Consider the following 20,759-nt stretch of genomic DNA (forward strand, 5'->3'; position numbering starts at 1 on the left):
AAAGTTGGACAACCTCAGACTTGGCCGAGCTGAGCTATGCCAATGACGTCAGAGTCACGGGACCCTGGCGCAGGCGAGCACCTGGAGGGCCGGACCCGGGTCTGCACACCTGAGCGGCTCCGGCCGGCCCGTCCGCGGTGTCGCATCGTGCACCGAACAGGGGAAGGTGTGGTGGGTCATAAAATAATACAGAATGCACTGTCAGTGATTTCTGTCAATCATATTTACAGGCTCATTTAATCTCAAGTGCCTTATGGGAGGGAACAGCTCTTTTGAGAGCCGCGTCTTTTACAGGCGAAGTCTGCACAGCGACCCGTAATCGCGTTTGCGTACTTAATGTCGTTGCTGCCTGGCAGAATGCGCGCCTCAGTTCACGGTAGGATATATTTCATCAGCTCAAGAAGGAAAAAAAAAAAACAAAACAAGCGTGTGGACCTGTATGCTGCAGAGGAGACATGAGAGGAAGAGGAGTTAAAAAAAAAAACTAGGGGCTCCGAGTCGGCAGGGGGAGCTGGCCGAGATCATCCACGCCAGGCGCAGTCTTTGCCCCGCTCGCTCGCAGGGGGATGTGGGAAAGGAGAGGAAATAAACAAGCGGGGTGTATTGTCAGCCTGCTTAGAAACAAAAGGATTACGCAGTTGCGGCGTTGTCTTCCAGGAACAGTCTGCGCCTTTCTGAAAGCCCCGTCGCCTTGCACCGACGCCGGCGAGTACCTCGGGTCTGTCATCGGGCACCGCACGGCGTCTCCCTGCCTGCTGACAGCCCGGCTTGAGCGGGCGGTGGGGCCGTTTGCGCTGGGCATTCTCGGGTAGTGTCCGAGGTTTGGCATCTCCTCGGGGGGGGGGGACCCGAGAGGCCCTGCCAGCGGGACAGCGGGGCGAGAGCCGGGGAGGGCTTTCACGTCCTTGCGGGGCGCGGAGCCGGGAGACGCGATGGCTTCCGCCGGCACGGACAAGCCCTGCAGCTCGAAGAAAAAGGCCGAGAAGAAATTCGCTGCCAAGGAAGAGGCCAAGCTGCTGGCGAGCTTCATGGGGGTGATGAACAACTTCCGGAAACAGGTGAGAGGGGGGGACGCGAAACGCCTGGGGCTCCCGCACCCTCGCTTCCGTGTTCGCCGAGAGGCGCAGGTGTGCTTCAGCCCTCGATCTGATCCTTCAAGTCGGCAGCCAGCAGCTGTGGTTGAGCCTCCAAAGGCTTCAGTACTGTAGTTGTAGTTCGGCCAGCAGCTCTGTCATCCTGCAGCTCAAAGCTGGAGCTCAGCAGGTGTGAGCCTGGTCAGTACCTGGAAGGGAGACTCCTGGGAAAGCTGAGGCTGCTGCCTGAAGAGGTGTTGGAGGGGCCAGCAGGGGGCGCTCACCCTCCAGTCTGTGTGGGTCCTACTGCCCCAGAATAGTGACGGGGACACTACACTCCTACCTGAGAATGTGCTCCGCTGCCCCACTGCTCCAGGTCCCGGGTCCTGACCCCCGTGCAGAGAGTTTGTTTCCCAGAAGATGAGGTTGTGATCTGCCAGGGTTGTTGTTGTTGCTGATGTTCCTCTCTGTCCCGCGAGCAGAAGACGCTGTGTGACGTGGTGCTAGTGGTGCAGGACAGAGAGATCCCAGGACACCGAGTGGTGCTCGCCGCAGCCAGCCACTTCTTCAGCCTGATGTTCACCTGTGAGTAATGACTCCTCCCGTGAGAAATTACTCCCGTGAGGTAAAAGTACCTTTGCAGAGGAGTCTATCTTGCGCCTCTGGTTATTCAGTAGCTGACTAGTCCAGGAGTAGCTAAGGGATCCAGCTGGTTCTTTAAAACCTCTGGGTGTCAACAGCTCCGCTCGGTTAGTGTTCCTGACTCCCACCACCCTTTGTGTAAAGAGGTGCTTCCTGTCCTCAGTCGTGAAAGGGTTTCTGGGTCTGGGACCGCTGACAGACCTACCCGGTTCCGGTCTTGAAGGATCCTCAAGTTGTTTTCCACGCAGTATGGATGTGGAACAGAAATGCGAGCGTGACCGTGGCCTGCCATATGTGCGCTCAGGGAAATGACCTCACCTCATTATAACACAAGTGTTTTTTTTCACAGCCAACATGCTGGAATCCAAGTCGTTTGAAGTGGAGCTGAAGGACGCAGAGCCAGACATTATTGAGCAGCTTGTGGAATTCGCCTACACTGCAAGGTAACGGATCTCGCCTCACGGTGGCTCATCAGAAATCGGTCTTGAGCAGTTTTGAAGAACTGACGTTGATTTTCTAAATCATGTCCATTTCTACGTTTGTGCATTAAATGTCCTGCCTGTACCTCATCACCTGAGCGTAAAGTTCATGGAGCATTTGGCCAAAACTGTAATCTTTGACTGATCATTTTAGTGTTGTGCTAGTGGGTGGATTTCTGAAGGTAGAGGCCATCCTCGAGATCTAATTGTAATTTTAGTGCCTTTTTATTTTAGGATCTCTGTTAATAGCAACAACGTTCAGTCCCTACTGGATGCAGCCAATCAGTATCAGATTGAGCCGGTCAAGAAGATGTGCGTTGAGTATCTCAAAGAGCAGGTGGATGCATCAAATTGTCTGGGTAAGATTTGTGATGTGGCTCTGAACTGACGTCAGTGCTGAGGTAGAGTTTCTTTTAAAGATTCTCTGTTGAATTAAATCTTGCCCCACCTTTTATTGGCTTCCTTTGGAGTATCATTCACTAGAAAAACACATCGAGTTTGTGAACACTTTTATTTACAAGCACTTTTCAGAAAAACTGAAAAGCTCTGTGCATTTGCACACGATGAAGATAACCACAAGCCGAAATAAATGACACACTAAACGTTTTAGTGAAAAGACAGGTCTTCGAGTCTTGAAAGTGCTGACTATCACAGAGTCCCTGGTGGATCACAGAATCAGTCCAGGAGGGGCTCCAGTGCCCACTGTGTGGAGGCTGGTCTTCAGGGGGAGAAGACTTGCATCAGCAGACCTCGGGTATAGAGAGGAACTACAGTGCGGAGGTTGTCTTCATCTTTTATTGATACTTTCTTGAAGATCCAATTATGTTTAATGGCTAAATCATGGCTAAATGGCAACCTAGGGGCTCCCATACCTTTTCTCAGCACTTGTATTTGTACGCGAGGACCTTAGAATAGCCTGGAACTGGACCATATTGTGCCTTAAAAGTAAGCAGATGATCCCAGATGTTTCCTCTGTCTCTTAACATTGATAGCTCACAATGCAAGAAGTGTAGTTCCCAACATGAAAAAAATGAGTGCACCAGTGAATGCTGCTTTCACACATTTGTCTTTGCTCTTCCCCATCCTTGCAAAGCGGAGAAAACAGAGCAGCTCCGCTCTGATCCGACACCTGCCCTGACGAGAGTGTTTGTGCGTCCTGCTCGCAGGTATCAGCGTGCTGGCGGAGTGCCTGGACTGCCCGGAGCTCAAGACCACCGCCGACGACTTCATCCACCAGCACTTCACCGAGGTGTACAAGACGGACGAGTTCCTGCAGCTGGACGTGAAGAGGGTGACTCACCTGCTGCACCAGGACACTCTGACCGTGCGGGCAGAGGACCAGGTGAGGCAGCTGGCACAGTGCCCCTTCCCTCTGTTTACACAAGTCTGTCCAGCTTGGAACTGAGGCTGAGACATCCGACTCCCAGCCCAAATCCACCTCTTTAAGCCCGCACTGAATATATTGTAATTCTGGGGAGAACAGACGCAGTTCCCTGTATGTAAATGTGTTCTTATTAAAATATTCCAGGGCACCATGTACAGGATTCAGGGGAAAGATAGAACAGTACAGTAAAAGTCAGGGAACATGCGTGAAGATGTCTAGCGATTTTTAAAACAAGTAGGTAAAATCACAATCACACATGAAAGGCACGCATGCAGGTTAGGCAGAACCAGTGAGATATTCTCTAAAAAGCTGCTTCATACTGGAAGAGCCGGCGAACCATTGTTCTACCTGAGGTTAAGCTGAAACTACACAGTTCCCCACAGTGGTGAAGGGTCCCGCAAACCTCACGGCAGCGCCTCCTGCGTCTCGGTGGGCGTTAACGGTAACGGTCTCCTTGCCGTTTCCGAAGGTTTACGATGCGGCCGTCCGGTGGCTGAAGTACGACGAGCAGAACCGCCAGCAGTACATCGTGGACATTCTGGCCAAGGTCCGCTTTCCGCTCGTGTCCAAGAACTTCCTGAGCAAGACGGTGCAGGCGGAGCCGCTGATCCAGGACAACCCCGAGTGCCTCAAGATGGTTATCAGTAAGTGGGCTCTTGGTCTCCGACGGCTTATCGCTGCTGCCAGCGCCGAGATGGGCTAGCTGTGAGAGGACACCCCCACCTGTGTCGCTTACCCTGCCCTTAGCCACTGAAGGACTCTCGGACTCAGGCAGGACAGTAGGGTGTCTTCTCACAGCTAGTCTGTCGTCAGGGTCAGAGTCAATGTAGGAACAACTCTGAACCGGAACACGGAGGAGCTGAAGTGCTGCCGGTCGGAAGGCGAGGGATCGGTGTGCTCCTTTCCTGTGAGTGATCACAGAATAGCTCACATAGAGGAGGGGATCCGCTGCCTCCACCCCTCCAGCACAGCCCCCGTGTGGCCTGGTGCCTGGCCACCAGCAGACCGGCTGGAGGAGTGAAGCACCACCGCTAGCCGCGTCTTGGGGTCCGTGTGTTGTCGTGGCTTCGCTGTCTAGAAAAGACTCGAGTCCTCCTTGCGGACGAGCTCCTGTGAAGGATGGAGCAGTGCGTCTGCCTCTAGATGGACCCCCCCCCCCCGGCAGACGCGTGCTTCCCTGCCTGTGTTGTTGTGTGACAGGCGGGATGCGCTACCACCTGCTGTCCCCGGAGGACCGCGAGGAGCTGGGGGAGAGCAGCCGGCCGCGGAGGAAGAAGCATGATTACCGCATCGCGCTCTTCGGGGGCTCCCAGCCGCAGTCCTGCCGCTACTTCAACCCCAAGGTGAGCGGCTCCTGCTCGGGCGGGGTTAGGGGCTGGTCTCCTGTCCGGCCCGCCCTCCGTTACCCGACTCGACCAGCTACTGGCAGGCGCGCCAGGACCAGGGCCAGATGCCCGCAGAGCAATCGGCTCGCGAGCTCCACGTGCAGGTTGACACTTAAATACACTGTGGCCGACAATCTGTCCTACAAGACGTTTCCCTATCGGGGGCTGTCGGTCATTCCTTGCAGTAAAATCTAACCTGGAGATTCCTGTTGATGTTGGCCTACCATAACTCCGACTGCGATAAAATAAACTGGCCTTAAGGCAAGGTGACGTCATCTTTAAGAGGGGGTTTTTAACTTCGCAGTTCCTTTAGAAAACCACTTGATAACAGGGCATTGAGAACATAAATAAGACAAGTTAGAAACAAAAGATGGCCATTTGGCCCATTTAGTAGTTAGTAGCTAATTGATCCCAGGGTCTCATCCAGCTCTTTCCTCAAGGAAGCCAAACTACTGGACTGGATAGGTTGTCTCATACTCCCACAACGCTTTGTGTAAAGAAGTGTCGCCTGTTCTCGGTTTTAAATGCACTTCCACCATAGTATCTACAACCCGTCAGCACCAAGAAGATCTGTGATTTGACTGCGTGTCCCTCTCTGTGCTGCCTCTGGTTGTAGGACTACAGCTGGACGGACATCCGTTGCCCCTTCGAGAAGAGAAGAGATGCCGCCTCGGTGTTCTGGGACAACGTTGTCTATATCCTGGGCGGCTCTCAGCTCTTCCCCATCAAGAGGATGGACTGCTACAACGTGGTGAAGGACAGCTGGTACTCCAAACTGGGGCCGCCCAACCCCAGAGACAGCCTCGCGGCCTGCGCCTCCAACGGGAAGATCTACACTTCCGGAGGCTCCGAAGTGGGTACGCGCTCGGAGCGACGCGTCGGCCACCACAGACCGCTCAATCAGCCTATCAATAGCTCTAACGAAAGCTCGTGAAGATCGTTCTAAATATTGTAATTCAATGGGTAAGGAGGGATCTTATTTGGAACACCAGGCATGCGATATGAAATCGCTGAAATAATAATGAAATGTTCATGAGATGTTCAGTTTAATTAAAGAGATTTGCTGTGAAGCGTTTTGGCAGATCGTCCCAGTCTCTCCTGACCTGCCCTGTTGCTAACTGGTTGATTAGTGGAGACTATGCCGCTAGTTGATTGGTTAGTGTAAACCATGTTGCTAGTTCATTAGAAAATCTTTGTTATCCCAGACCTGGAAAATTCATTATTAGTTAGTGTTGAGTATTCACTGGACTGGTTTGTGTGGACCGCGCTGCCGGTCGAGGGGTCGGTGTGGACCGCGCTGCCGGTCGAGGGGTCGGTGTGGACCGTGCTGCTGGACAAGAGATCGAGGGGTCGGTGTGGACCGCGCTGCCGGTCGAGGGGTCGGTGTGGACCGCGCTGCCGGTCGAGGGGTCGGTGTGGCTGCTGGACAAGAGATCGAGGGGTCGGTGTGGGCCGCGCTGCCGGTCGAGGGGTCGGTGTGGGCCGCGCTGCCGGTCGAGGGGTCGGTGTGGCTGCTGGACGAGAGATCAAGGGGTCGGTGTGGGCCGCGCTGCCGGTCGAGGGGTCGGTGTGGCTGCTGGACGAGAGATCGAGGGGTCGGAGGGGACCGCGCTGCCGGTCGAGGGGTCGGTGTGGCTGCTGGACGAGAGATCGAGGGGTCGGTGTGGACCGCGCTGCTGCTCGAGGGGTCGGTGTGGCTGCTGGACGAGAGATTGAGGGGTCGGTGTGCCTGCGGGACGAGAGATCGAGGGGTCGGAGGGGACCGCGCTGCTGCTCGAGGGGTCGGTGTGCCTGCGGGACGAGAGATCGAGGGGTCGGAGGGGACCGCGCTGCCAGACGAGGGGTCGGTGTGGCTGCTGGACGAGAGATCAAGGGGTCGGTGTGGACTGTGCTGCTGGTCGAGGGGTCGGTGTGGCTGCTGGACGAGAGATCAAGGGGTCGGTGTGGACTGCGCTGCCAGACGAGGGGTCGGTGTGGCTGCTGGACGAGAGATCGAGGGGTCGGTGTGGACCGTGCTGCCGGTCGAGGGGTCAATGTTTCCTGATGCTGACGCCTCACTGTTCTGTGGTTGCTTTCAGGGAACTCTGCCCTGTACCTCTTCGAGTGCTACGACACCCGGACGGAGAGCTGGCACAACAAGCCCAGCATGCTGATGCCGCGCTGCAGCCACGGCATGGTGGAGGCCAATGGGCTGATCTACGTCTGCGGCGGCAGCCTGGGCAACAACGTTTCGGGCCGCGTGCTCAACTCCTGCGAGGTCTACGACCCCTCCACCGAGACGTGAGTGTCCGCGCCCGCCTCCCGGGGACCACCGCGGCTGCTGGAGCGCTGGGGAAGCTGGCTCTGAAACTTCCATTTGTAAACCTTGTGTGTTACTTGGCAACAGATCCGTCTAGTGGTGGTCAAATGCAAGTGCATATATCACCCTGTCATAGCAGGTGTGTCTATAATCTCGGGTTCGGGCAGCAGTTCTCCACATTGAGTGTTAACTGTTGGGTTGAATTGCATTTCAGATGGACAGAACTGTGCCCAATGATCGAGGCCAGGAAAAACCACGGCTTAGTCTTCGTCAATGAGAAGATCTATGCTGTTGGAGGGCAGAATGGAATGGGTATGTCATGAAGTTATCTTGGATTTTCTAAAACTGTTTCATTGTCTTAATAGCAAGACTGTGTCCTAACTGTACTGTTTAAAATGTTTCATGTGGTGACAGTGCAAAAGTTTGTACACGGTTGTAGCTGTATCTTGAGAGAGGCTTTAGTAGCAAATGCACTTTTTCATCTGTAGAGATTGTGTTTAATCAGCTTGTAGGAGTATTGTACTTAAGTAACTGTAGTGGTGTTTAGAGATTTGAGTTTCTCAATTCCCAGGAAACAGACTGTATGAGCCAAAGGTTAAAAAAGCAGAGCTGCAAAAAAACATTAAAATACAACAGGCCAGTGATCAAAACTGAATTCTGAATTGCCTAGCTTTTGTAGAAGAGGAGGAGAAACCTTGTCAAACCAAACCCTTATCTGACCAGTCCAGTCCTCAGATCCCTTGCTGAGATCCTTTGGAGTTCCACAGGCTCCTGGAATTCCGTAACTGGGCTGGGAAATTCCTTAAAACAGAAGCAAAAGGCAGACATTTTGTTTCTTAGGAACAAGTAAAGGTTTATTCCATGCTGAAAAAAGAAGAAAAGACTACTTGAACCATTTTGTTTCTTAAGAAGGACTGATGTCTGCAAATGTAATCAGGTGAATTGCTTGTTAGATTTTGATTTGATTTGAATCATTTGGTTTCCTGCGATTCTTTATTCTTGACTATCCTTTTAAGATTTTCAGGGTCCTGTCATGGGCGTGTGTTGAGGGGTTTAGTCCGCGTTCTCCTGGTGTGGGGACGGCAGGCCCCTGGAGAGAGAGAGGGGAGGAGGAGGAGGAGTGGGGATAGTGCTGGCGGGGCGGCGGCGCGATCCTGTAAGTCCGTCTGACGGTCTGTTGCTGCTGTGCTTGCAGGGGGCCTGGATTCGGTGGAGTATTACGACATCGGCAGTAACGAGTGGAAGATGGTGTCCCCGATGCCGTGGAAGGGCGTGACGGTCAAGTGTGCCGCCGTGGGCTCCATCATCTACGTCCTGGCCGGCTTCCAGGGAGTGGGGCGGCTGGGGCACATCCTGGAGTACTACACGGAGACGGACAAGTGGGTGGCCTGCAGCAAGGTGCGGGCCTTCCCCGTGACCAGCTGCCTGATCTGCGTGGTGGACACGTGCGGCGCCAACGAGGACACGCACGAGACGTGACCCGGGGGCGTGGCGCCGACATCGCGCGGGGCCTGCGCCCCGCCGGGGCGGCCTTCGTCGCGCTCGGCGCCGGCGCCCATTTTAAGTGTCTGTCCCGTTTGGAAAGGATCTCCTCCCGGTAAAACGGGGTCTCTGTTGTAAGCCCCCAGCCTGACACAGAGGGATGGGCGTAGTGAATGTGTTCCCATCGTGGCTTAGAGCCAAGAAGTAGATTTCTTTTTTATTGTTCCTAAATTGTCCTGAGAGGCGGTCTGCCGTCCTGGGAAATAAAGACTAAAGTGCTGGAAGCTGGCAGGCAGCAGCTGGACATCCCGTACAGGAGTGCGTTATGGCTCGGAAAGAGCTCGCCGTGTCCCGGTGTTCCCCGGAGGCTGCCGGCCAGCCCCTGCACGGCGCAGGTCACAGTCGGCCGAGGTCACTGGCTCATTTCATCCCCCTGCGGCATGCGAGGCCTCTCCGTGCGCACGGCTGGGTGTGAGACCCCCTGATTAACTCCGGAGAGCTGCTGTTTGACCCCTTGACCAGGTCTGAAAGTGTTTGTCCAGATATTTTCAGAGGTGCAGAAGGTTTCGAAGTCCTGTTGTCGGCCCTCCCGACTTTTGTTGTTAGCGGTTTGTAATTCTGCGCGCTGATGGTACTGCTGTTTAAGTTGTAGTTGTGCTCCATCTTGCTGGCCCATGTGGCAGTGCTGTCTCCCTCGCCATGGGCTGCTGCCACGGGCTCAGAACTTGTTCTTGCTGTACAGGGGGACATCTTGTGGTTGAAGTGTGTGAGTTACATCTGCATTACCGCTAAAGACTCCAGATCTCAATAAGACAAGACTGTAATGACTTTTGAAAAAATTATTTCATCACTGTTTGACCTTTTCGTTCAAATTTCTGTATTAGTCGAAATTTCAGTACCATTGTTCTCAAAATACATCTGGAGAGGCGATCGCACATGATCTCTGCGAGGAAGAGCGTGAACTCCGGTCTCTGTGACCGGGGCCAAGTCTGCCAGAGGCTTGTTGTAGCGTGGGCTACAGAGCCAGCAGTCATGGAAACAAACGAGTTAAAAGCGGAGATGCTGAATGAGCCACTGAAAAAGGATAAATGGGATTTTAAACCGTTTCAGTTTTTTTAGAAAGTCGTGGCGCTACAAAATGAAAAACCATTTCACGTTATTAAATGAGAAAGATGATTCCCGGGGTGGATCAGTGGAGGTACTCACTTCAGACGCAGGTGGGGCTCTGTCCAGCGGTCGGGGGTTGGAGCCGGGATCAGTGGATCAGCTGGGCAGCAGCAGCGGCAGCAGCAGCAGCAGCAGCAGCAGCAGCAGCAGCCCGGCAGGGAATTTCCCCGGAGGCTGTGGAGAGTTCACGGAGCACAGCTGAGGGTGGGGGATGGATTGGGGCTCCCTCTGCGAAGAGAGGTGCCGTCAGGGCGGGGACACATACCGGTCCTCCAGTTGGTACCGGCCCAGTCCCTCGGCTGGTGCTGGTTCCCTGCAGCTTGTAGTGTCTCCGTGGGTGAATCGCAGGTGAGAAGAGCTTGTCTGCCTCTCCCTATTCTCCAGTGCAGTCTGTCCCGTACATAACACACCTGCTGGCTCCCACACTCTGCCGGTGTGCGATGAAGGCAGCTCTGTTTCAGCTCTGACAGCGGTTCATGCAGGTTCTCAAACAGGGGCCTGTGGAGTTGGCACTGTCCCTTAGTCACTTTATGGAGGGACTTTGTCAAGACGGACATCAGGGAACACCAGTCTATTAAGTGCGAACAGTTATCATATTATTTGTAATTTTAATTATGAAGTACAGAAAAGTACCAATATTCAGGTCAATTTTATTATATACAAGGAAAATGGAATGTTTTAGCAGTGTATTGTAAGAATGTCATGACATTAATGGAATACAAATGTACTTTTTGTGTTGTTGGTATAATGCATTATGGGAAGTGTAACCAAATGTTCAAAAATGCAAGAAATTCTTATTAAAGATTATTAATACTGTTCAATAAACGTGTTCTGTAACCTCTACATTACAACTAGAAATTTAAACCCTGCGACGGTAACTACTTTGTTCACAAAAGCTTTCCTAAAGAGGATAAACCCCACAATTTTATTTTATTTTTTTAAATTGCATCCACTTGGTTTTTTCAGACGTCTGACTTGTTGGTTATGGGCAGTCAAAATTGCACTTAAACCCACGTAGATGAAGACCAGAGACAATCCATATGGCGGTATCAGTGAAATATAAAATATAATACATAATACACACGTGTAAATATGATTAGCGATTTTTTGAGCATGTTTGTCATAAGGCATGCAAAACGAAGAGAATACCTACACCACTGCTTGTAACCTGGGAAGAGTGTACAACCCTGACACGTTGTACTAATACCTAGACAAGATGGCGCCCGTGAGCTACAAAACTACAGCGACCGATTGTGATGTCATTGACCTGCGACGGTAAATGTAATGACTTCCGCCTTTTCTGTTTCCTTGGTACCAGCGTTGCTCAAGATTCGTAGCTGTTGTTTTTCTTCAACGCGGAGAAGAGCGGGAGGCCCGTCACTGACAGCCAGGCTGCGTTTTGAAATCCTGCCCGGAGCAGGGCTCTTCTTGAGCAGCTTGTACCTGCGTGCGGGCCCGCCGGGCGCGGCTTCCCCGGTGTGCGCTGCGCCGGGATGACGGTGTGCAATTTCTTCCTGCAGGGCCGCTGTCGGTACGGAGAGAGGTGCTGGAATGAGCACCCCGGGCGGGATGGAGGCGGCCATCACAGCCGGCCGCAGGGCAACCGCGGAGCCGGAGGTACCTACTGGACCTGCGATTTCGCCACCTCGCATGTCTGAACACCATCTCACGACGCTAAGAATCCCTGGCTAAAACCATCCGTTGCTAAATCTCCTGTTTTGGAAATTATTAACATGCAAGTTCCTCAGTAACTTGACATCTACTTTGTACCTTCTTAACCTTCTGCCTTGTTTAAATATTTGTTTTTTAAAAAATAGAACGTATTCGACCATATTCATGCTGGATCGGTAGGTGCATTCGGTCTCTGCTATCATGAAAACTAACGAAGGGGCATCAGTTTGTCGCTGTTCCGTGACCCTGAGAGCCTCTGCACTCGCCTCACCCTGACCGCTCGCCCTCATAAACAGGAGTAATTATTAACTAAATTAGCCGTCGAACCTGGTGTTCAGTTAATCGTAACCTCGGTTTACACACAGCCTGTCTTTCCGCCTCTCTGTCCGGCTCCTCGCAGCGGGAGGACAGCTCTGGAGTGACCTGGCCGTCTTACGGTCTTTCTTCCTCGTTTGCCAGGGTTTGGGAACAGAGTCTGGGTCAACCCCTCGCAGAGGTCATCTGGGTCGGACTACATCCAGCCCTCCTCCTTCTCCCGGCCGGAGGACTGGGGGCGAGGCGGCCGAGAGGAGGGCCGGAGCCGGTTTGGGGCGCCCTCGGGGTCCGGACGCCCGGACGAGAGCAAGGGTTTCTCCGGCACGGGGAGCTCCAGCTTCAGCTTCTCCTCGGGCAGCAGGTTCTCGGCCCTGAGCTCCCAGCCGGACTTCGACAGGGGCGGCCCGGAAGACAGTCCGGAGAAACAGCTGGAGGTCTACCTGTCAGTACCCGTCATCCACGGCCCGTCGCGATCACTCCCATACCTGCGTGCTCTGGGCAGTTCAGAGAGAGTTCTGTCCAGCTATCATTCCGTTCCGCTGGGATTGTCGGAAAGGGGGAGTCCGCTGCGTTTCCATTAAGGTGTATTAAGGCCTCGGCTTGTCTTGTATCCAAACGGAGCCCCCCCAAGCTCTTCCAGTTGGGATTTCTTGTCAGACCTGTGCAGTTTGCATAACTGTTGTCTGTGATGTGCGCCACAAACCTTTTTCCTCTCTCTGCTCCTGCAATAACGTGCAGCTCAGAGCTGATGGCCTTGCTCCTTTCTGCCCCAGGGAGACGATCAGGAGGGACATGGAGGTGTGGGAGAGCTCTGGCCAGTGGATCTTCTCTTGTTACTCCGTCCTCAAGGCGTCTATTTCAGGTGACAGCCTTATTATACTCCAGCGTTCGCTTATCATTTCGATTTAGTCTAAAAAAAGAACTTTTGCCCAACATTTTTGGCTTAGTTTTAGCCTTCAATTCTAGCAGTTGCTTTGAGCAGATTGTGTTCAGGACTATGCAGGTACTGTCACTATGTGCCTGGCTGCAAGATACTTCAAACCCAGACTCACCTGTGAATCTTTGTTGTCCAGGAAGGGCATTTGAAAAGGATTGGTAGATAGGTGTTGTGTTTGATCCCTGTGTGGGAACAAACTGACACACAAACCGAACACGAAAGCTGTACTCATGCTTAAACCAGACACTTCAACAGTGGAGCAGAAACTGGCTGGCTGCAGGGAGCTTCTGTAGTGCCCTCTTGTGGCCTGGTTACCCCCATCATTTCCTCACATCAAAGTGAAAAGCTAACCATTTTCCTAGCACTTCCAAAAAGAGTTGCTTTAAGAAATAGGAAGCTATTAAAAAGATTGCATGCTGCTTTGGAAAGAGGTGATGCTTGTGGTGTATTTGGATTGATTATTGTGGTAGGAGTTCCCATTTAGAAACACTACTTGTGGAAGCAAGAGGCAGGAGCGCCTGGTCTGAGAGTCAGACTACTGTCCTCCTCCCTCAGGTCTCTAGTAGAGCTTGAAGGAAGCTGGAGCCCCTTCTCCTTCTCTCACTGTTGAAGTGTCTTCCTGAGACAGCGAAGAGAATGTATTCCTTTAGATTTTTCTGTGCATTGTTTGTTTTGGCTCACCCAATTAGTGAACAAACCAGCACTTTGCTTAATCGTGATTCTTGTGCGTCTGACGCTCATGCCTCTCTGCAAAGTGGGCCCCGTGACGGAGAGAGAGTCGGGGTGTCGTGTGTCCACTGGCCATACATGCTAGCCAGCTGTGGGCTATCCTTGACCGGTTGCTGGGAGTGTTGGAGCTGGCGTCAGCAGGCAGAGTCTCTCCTCCTGTATCGCTGGTGCTGTTCCATCCGCCCAACTTGGGCTCTTATGAATATAAACATTTCTGTTTTTTTTAATGTTTTATATTGCTGTTATCAGTTCCCGATTCTGCAGGGCCTACAGTCTAGTTCGTATGGGAGTGCCTGTCCTGAAGGATTTAGAAGTGGTCTCTCTATTGATTGATTGCAGGCTTTCCTGAGATCTCTCCAGAAGAGCTGAGACTTGAGTACTACAATGGAAAAGAAGGAGGAAATCTGCAAAACTACGTGAGAATGCCCTTTCCATTTTAAGTCTTGAAAAACACGGTGATGCTTTCTGAGTGACCTGACCTACACTGCCGAATTCCCCTCCTTGTGATCTTTATTACCAGCCAGTGGGCTTGCCATGTGACAGCTTGTGTAATTCATTATTCTGAAGGCATGAGTTATTTGTTTGTGTGGCACGCTAGTGAAGTCAGTCTTTTTTCTTTTGCGCAGTGCTAAAAAACTTTATGCTTCTGAGTTAACAAAAAGACTGGAGGCCATAACAGCAGTGTTACCTTCTTGTAGCCTGATCTTATTCAGCTTCTGAGGTCTGACAAGGGTGAGGCATGAAGAATCTTCCAAGAAAACCAGGCAGTCTTCCCTCTGAACCACGGGTGCTCACCTGGCGCCTCAGTGTGATGACCGGGGAACATTGTGCTGTAGGAGAGGTGCTGTCCTTTAGACGAGAATTTAAACTGAGGCCCTGAATAATTGTGGTCGTTAAAGATCCCATGGACCAGTTCATAAGACAAAGGGGTTTTACTCTTAGGCCTGAATTCCAGTCCAGTCCAGGCATAATCTGGCCTCCTTAATTTTATCCTTGGTGAAACTGTGGAAGTAACTTCTGACTTCTCCCCTTTATCTGCTGTGTATTGAGGCTGCTGGCACACAATGGGGGCTGTGCTCTCCGGTGTGAATGAAGCAGATTCCCTCTAGTGTATGAAGCTGTTTGGGATCCTGTGGGTAGAAAGACACTGTGCAAATGCAAGGAAATCTAATTATGCCCCAAATCTCCATGCGTGTGGTTTTGCTTTCCAGATGAGCTCCGTGGCACAGTTGGTGAATCAGTGGAAGAGCAGGCTGCTTGAGTTAAAGACGCAGAACTCGGCCACACGAGCGGCTTTGGTAAGCTCTTACCTGTGAAGCGTGTGGGCAAACAGCTCATATACAGAATCACTTTTTCAGAAATAGGTCGTGTTCGAGTGTCATTTCCTATAGGAAAGACACGACACGTACTGTTTGATAGGATCCGCAATGAGTTGCTGATCAAAGTTGAAAGCCGCACAAATCAAAATCCTTTAATGTCCAAGCAATAAACATAAGGAACAGAAATGTGCATTTTTCACTTGACAGCAAGAGTGAAGAAAAAATATTTTCATAGCTATGAACAACACTAGCATGTTAAAAAAGGCCTAGAAACATTTATTTCCAGCTTTTGAGGATATGATGCATTTTATCAACACTAAATTAATCTTTGTACCAAGTTTGTGCCACTGCTTCAGAGACGTTTTAGTCATCTTGTCGACATCCTTAATCAAAATTCCTTGGAAAATGCATGAAAACAAACGTCGGTTTTTGCCTGGTGTCAGGTTCTGTTGCATTGCCTGTTCTTGCGATCTGTTTGGATGCTGCACGTGTGGAATGAGCTCCCGGCGGATCGTTCAGGGGAGAGCTGGAGAGTCTGAGTTTGTTTTGGCGTCCAGTGGGTTAGTGAGTGATACACTGCTGTGGATCTCCTGAGTCCTCATTTGAGAAGAGGCAGAGATGGGCAAGATCAATGTTTTTAGTAGTTTTATGATCTTCACTATCACATCAGTCTCCTGACATACAAATGTGAAAAAAACCCACCAGTTTTCCAGTTTGGCCTTCGAGGGCTTTGCTGTACCCCAGTCTGTTTTAAAGCCAGCTGTCACTCCTGTCTGTTCCCACCGTGAAGCAATATCTCCCCGTTTCTGTAGGTAGCAGAACTGAAGAACCCCAGCCCTAAAGCCCCATCTGTGCAGTTTGGTGCTCCACAGACATCAGCTTTTACATCAGGAGGTAAGGTGACACCTTGAGGTTTCGTCCGACCTGTCTAACTAACGTGCAGTGTGCGGGGGATGTCTAACGGGATCCATCTCTAATCCCTGCTGCCTTGAGGTGAGCGTGAGCGCCGCCCGGTGCCGTGGAGAGTGACTGTGAAGCGTGTTTCCCATGTGCAGGTTTCGGTGCCGCTGGCTCGGCAGGCAGCAGCGGGTTCGGCAGTGTGGATCCAGCGGGGGGCTCCACGGGCTCCACGGGCTCCGGGAGCGCGGCAGCCGGCTTCGGCGCCCCCGCGGCCCCTTCGTCTGCCGTCTCCTTCTCCTTCGCGCTCCCTACAGCGGCAAACGAACTGCCCCCGGGGTTCAGTGCCCCTTCGGGGTTCAGTGCCCCTTCGGGGTTCAGTGCCCCCTCCGGGTTCGGCTCTTCGAGCTTTGGTGGCTCTTCCTCCTCCTCCTCCTCCTCCGCGGCGGCGGCGGCCGGCAGCTCGGGGTTCGCGGGGAGCGGCGGGGCCGGGGCCGGGGCCGGTGTCCAGGCGGCCGCAGGACAGCTCTTCTCCCCACAGAGCGAGCTGACCGCGGAGGAGATGAAGGAGTTTGCAGCCAGGAGGTTCACCCTGGGCAAGATCCCTCTCAGGCCTCCCCCCGCGGAGCTGCTGGCCGTCTAGGACTCCTGCCGCCTCGTGCCTGGCCCGCGGGGCTGGGGGCTCCGTTCTCATGCGTTCACATCATGTATTTTTTAGAAAGCCGTCAGTCTTCTGCTTCAATCCACTGCATTAGTACAATTGCATGTGGGACTCTATACACCAGTGTGGCACTAGTGGACAAATGTAAAATTGTATACAATTTAAATAAAACTTTTTTTTAAGGCACACATTTTCCTGCCTTACATCAGTGCTACATTTCCATCTCTAGACTCCATCCATTTCCTTGGAGGTTGTAAACATTTTGGTAAACACTGATAGCCATTACATTTGATGAAAAAATGAGTTCACTGATGTTTGTGCCTCTTGCACATGGGTAGTCTTGCAGTCGGATGATTGATTTTAAGGAACAAGTAATAAGGTAAGGTTTATTCCACGCTGAAAAGAGAAGAAAGTAAACACAACGTTTCGGCTGTGGAGCCTTCTTCAGCTTCTACACCCGAAGTTTTCTTTCTTCTCTTTTCACCAGGGAATAAACCTATTACTTGTTCCCTTGCAGCCTGCGTATGCTGACGCAGCTCCCCACCTGAACTACTGCAGTCTGTTCGATCTTAAGGTTAGTGAAGAAGAAGGCTATGGTCTGGACGATGCTTGCTTTTAGAAGTAGCCAGTGTGCAAGTGATTATTTTCCCTGCTCCTGTATACTTCTATTCAAATTTATTTTTTTTAAATGAAGATCTTTGTGTTTTATATGTAAATACTCTGAAACAGCCTCAAAAACCTCCACTGAAAAAACTGAACAGTGCTGTGGTCAAATACAAAATGATGACTGGGATTCTAAAACTAGAAATAACATGCAGCAAAATCTGTGCATAGTAATATATTTTGTTTCATAGTCATTTAGGATAGTTAAACCAATGCACTACAGATATTGAAAGTCAGTCTTCATGTTCATTCATAGTCTAAGACTTCTCAAGCCCTTATTCTGTAAAATGCTGGCATCTCCAAGGGACTCATCACAAAATGGACAATGTTAAAACATTTATCCTTTAGATTAACTCGTTGCTTTGGGAGGCAAAAATATTAGCTTTTCTATTGACATTTAGAATGATATTTGTTTTCGAAAGTGAACGTTTTTAAAGACATTTTCTGCATTTCGTGTAATCACGTTAAGAAGCGCATAATTGTTTTGCTTTCTACCGTCCCTTCTTCACCATGTGGATGACTGACTGGAGGTCACATGATCATTGAAAGAAGTTGCCTGCCACTGACCAGCACAGGACAGATAATCTAATTAAGGGGACGTCCTTATGATTTTTTTTTCCTGTTCATCTGTGTAGTTCCTCAGTCAAAATTCATTAGCTAATATTTCAGATTGGACAAGGTTTGCACTTTAGATTTAAGATTTTAAGATCACTTTATTGGCCATACACAATTTCTAGTATTAGGAATGTGTCTTTTCGCAGACCCCAGCTTGCTCTCCATGAGAGAGACAAGACAGAGAGAGAAGCTGGAGGTCAGAGCGCAGGGTCAGATATTTATACGGCGCCCCTGGAGCAGCTGGGGTTAAGGGCCTTGCTCAGGGGCCCAACGGAGTTGGATTCCTCTGCCGGCCGCGGGATACGAACCGGCAACCTTCTAGCCACAGGCGCAGATCCTGAGCCACAGAGCCACCGCACCATCCCATGAGCGTATCATGAGCACTGAAGACTTGACCATGAAATGGCACCTGTGTGTATTGTGAGGATGAGCATATGGAACTGGTGTCTTGGGCACAGGCAGAAGGCCTAAACGGTGGGTACTATATATTAAACCAAGATTAGAATTTCAAAACTGGCACATCGGCAGGAGCTCAGCAAGTGAGGAGATCGGTAACGTGCTCCTACCAGTGTGGCCGAAGAATCCCACTGCGGCATGAGGAGCTCGCTGCCGTTGCGATGCCCTTCTGTTCCCATCAAGGGTGCACACGACACCTTCCTCCTCTAGGACTGCCATGCTGTGCAGTTCTCTGAGCTGCCTCTTCTGGCGCAAACTCCAGAGCCATGCAAATCGCCCCCTGCGCATCTGAGAAATAAAGATGTTCATAAATAACTGTTCTGGCATAAAAATCAAATGAAAACGCTATCACACATCTGGTAGCTTAGCTAACTGACTCACACAGGCCTGATGCAGACCTTTAGGGGGAAAGTTGATGTATATTTACTATGCACACAAAAGGATTAAAGGAGTTTTACTCAACGTAATGTGGCAGAGCTCAAATTTGCACTAGCAGCTTTGAACACTTATTCTATCCCCTGAAACCTCTGTGCTCAGAGTAGCACTATGAGGGCGGCATGTCTCCTGCCAGGCACTAGGGACCATGAAGTCGGAATGTCATAGTGCTGCCAACACTATGGCCTTCAGGAAACCACAGAGCACAGCATCTGTCAATTCTTTTTTAACATCACCCGGGTTAGGGAGCGGTGTCATGGTGGCTAGCACCACCGCCGGGCACAGCCTGGGTCCTGGGTTCGATGTTGGGCTGGGACTCCTGCTGTGTGACCTTTGAGTTTTCGCTGTGGGCTTCTGGGCCTGCAAGATGCCACAGACAGATGACTAACGTCTGTCTCATCTGGAGTCACACTAAGTGATCTAATGAACTCAACCAGCTGTTTCTTTAAAAAAAAAACGGGTTGAGCAAAAGAATGCACATTTTCTGTAGACACGTTAAAACGTGGCTGCAAAGGTCGTTACTAGTACTGTCTCTGACCAGTTTTCTGTTCGCCAGTAGGAGAGTCGCAGGGTAAATGAGCTTTCTGTGCTGAAATGAAAGAGTGTGACACACTATATTGCAGACTGCGACACAGAGACAAAGCAGGGTTTGGGCTTCAACAACATGGCTGGGTAACCTGTTCCATACTCCCACAACCCTTTGTGTAAAGACGTACCTCCTGATATAAGATGTGGATGTACTGTACTTACTCATAGTTCGTCTGTTTTGTTATTACCGGTAAAGGTTTAAAAACTAACTTAAAAAAAAATGCACAAATATGATTTTTTTCAGTTTGTGAAAAAGAGGGACGAAAGTTATGATTCACAGACACGAGCTGGTTAACTGCAAGTCCCCTAATAAGGACTCATCTGTGTCTCATTATGAACGTCACATGAACTGTCCTGGATCTATTAAATTAAGAGGGGAGGAAAAGTGTCGAGCTCACTCGGAGGAGGCTGTGGGGAGCGCTAGGTCAGTGAAAGTCCGGTCCTCTGCGTTGGTTCTGGCTGAAACCCGACATGGAAGCTCTCCGCCTGTCCCTCTGCTTGGTCTCTGCGCTGTTCGTTTCAGGAGCAAATGGCAGAAAGAGTAAGTCAACCCACATCATTTTGTTTTCTTTCAAAACATTTTGTTATGTCATGGAGGAAAAAGAAAATATTTTGAGATACATCTTAAAAGTTGAGCATTACCCTGGATTTAGCGTGCAAAGCAAAATTCATAATAACATCATATAGCTCAGATGTTAATATCGCTAAGCTTTTTCAAACGCAGAAGGTTTGTTTGAAAGGCCTTTTCTGGATTTAAAACGCTGTGTCCACGCTCCTTTCCTTTTCAACTTTTTTGGATTATTGCGCTTCAGGAAATGAACGAAAGTGAAGTCAGCTCTTCTGGTAATTTTAATACTTAACACCTGAATGTAATTGTGCTCTCGTGACTAGGACAGGCTACCACGGGAAATCGGTATACAATTAATCGACAGTTTTACACTGTACGTCAAAATAGTCTTCAAAGTACAATTCTGTTTTATCCACGTTCAGAATAGTGCTGATGAAGTCTGATATCAGCAGATGTCCTTTGAATTCCCGATCCCATGAATCTAATTGGCGCAGACAGAGGCATTCTTGTGGAAACGTCTTGTGACAGTCATTACAACAGTTCGAACAGACGATCCTTTACAGATGCCAACGTTTCTGTAACACGCAAAAGTGGCTCCCTTTCCCATTTGAAGTGTATCGGGGCACAGTGGGATTCGTCACTATTTTAAACGTAACTTTGAAATGAACGGGACACTTGATGGCCTACCTTAAAACCCAAATGGAAAAAGAGCGGACGGAGGTGAAGGTGTGCTAGTCTCCCGGATGCCAGGAGACTGGTCTAGTGGGCCTTCTGTATGGAGTTTGTACGGTCTCGATGGTGCGGGTGTGCAGGGTTTTCGCTACTTGTATTTGTTCCCTCCTGAACTCCAGGTGGATAGGTCTTTCTAAAAATGCCCTCTGTGTGATCGTCCTGTACTCGATCTGCTGATCCAGCCTGTACTTGACTCTCCGAGCCCGCACTAAGGGGTTGTTGAAAGTGGTAATTGGATGTATCCGCTACAAACAGTTTCCAT

At 50.7% G+C, this 20,759-nt stretch overlaps 2 protein-coding genes across 2 annotated transcripts; both read left to right on the plus strand.

The window, feature by feature from the left end:
* The first annotated feature begins 61 nt into the window (after positions 1-61).
* On the plus strand, positions 62-10,736 carry klhl7 (kelch-like family member 7). Its single transcript, XM_088929019.1, has 11 exons — positions 62-1,058; positions 1,556-1,658; positions 2,065-2,158; positions 2,429-2,553; positions 3,361-3,536; positions 4,048-4,222; positions 4,779-4,921; positions 5,580-5,820; positions 7,042-7,243; positions 7,477-7,574; positions 8,458-10,736. Exons 1-11 carry the CDS (start codon positions 933-935, stop codon positions 8,739-8,741), a joined length of 1,767 nt encoding a protein of 588 aa, XP_088785145.1. The 5' UTR covers positions 62-932; the 3' UTR covers positions 8,742-10,736.
* Positions 10,737-11,172: 436 nt separating this feature from the next.
* LOC148823200 (nucleoporin NUP42-like) lies at positions 11,173-16,630 on the plus strand. Its single transcript, XM_088929464.1, has 7 exons — positions 11,173-11,528; positions 12,042-12,339; positions 12,671-12,759; positions 13,903-13,979; positions 14,775-14,861; positions 15,695-15,776; positions 15,938-16,630. The coding sequence occupies exons 1-7, from the start codon at positions 11,405-11,407 to the stop codon at positions 16,420-16,422; spliced, it is 1,242 nt and encodes a 413-aa protein (XP_088785590.1). The 5' UTR covers positions 11,173-11,404; the 3' UTR covers positions 16,423-16,630.
* Positions 16,631-20,759: the final 4,129 nt, after the last annotated feature.

Source organism: Atractosteus spatula, chromosome 12, assembly GCF_055471065.1.
Source record: "Atractosteus spatula isolate fAtrSpa1 chromosome 12, fAtrSpa1.hap1, whole genome shotgun sequence".
NCBI lineage: Eukaryota > Metazoa > Chordata > Actinopteri > Semionotiformes > Lepisosteidae > Atractosteus > Atractosteus spatula.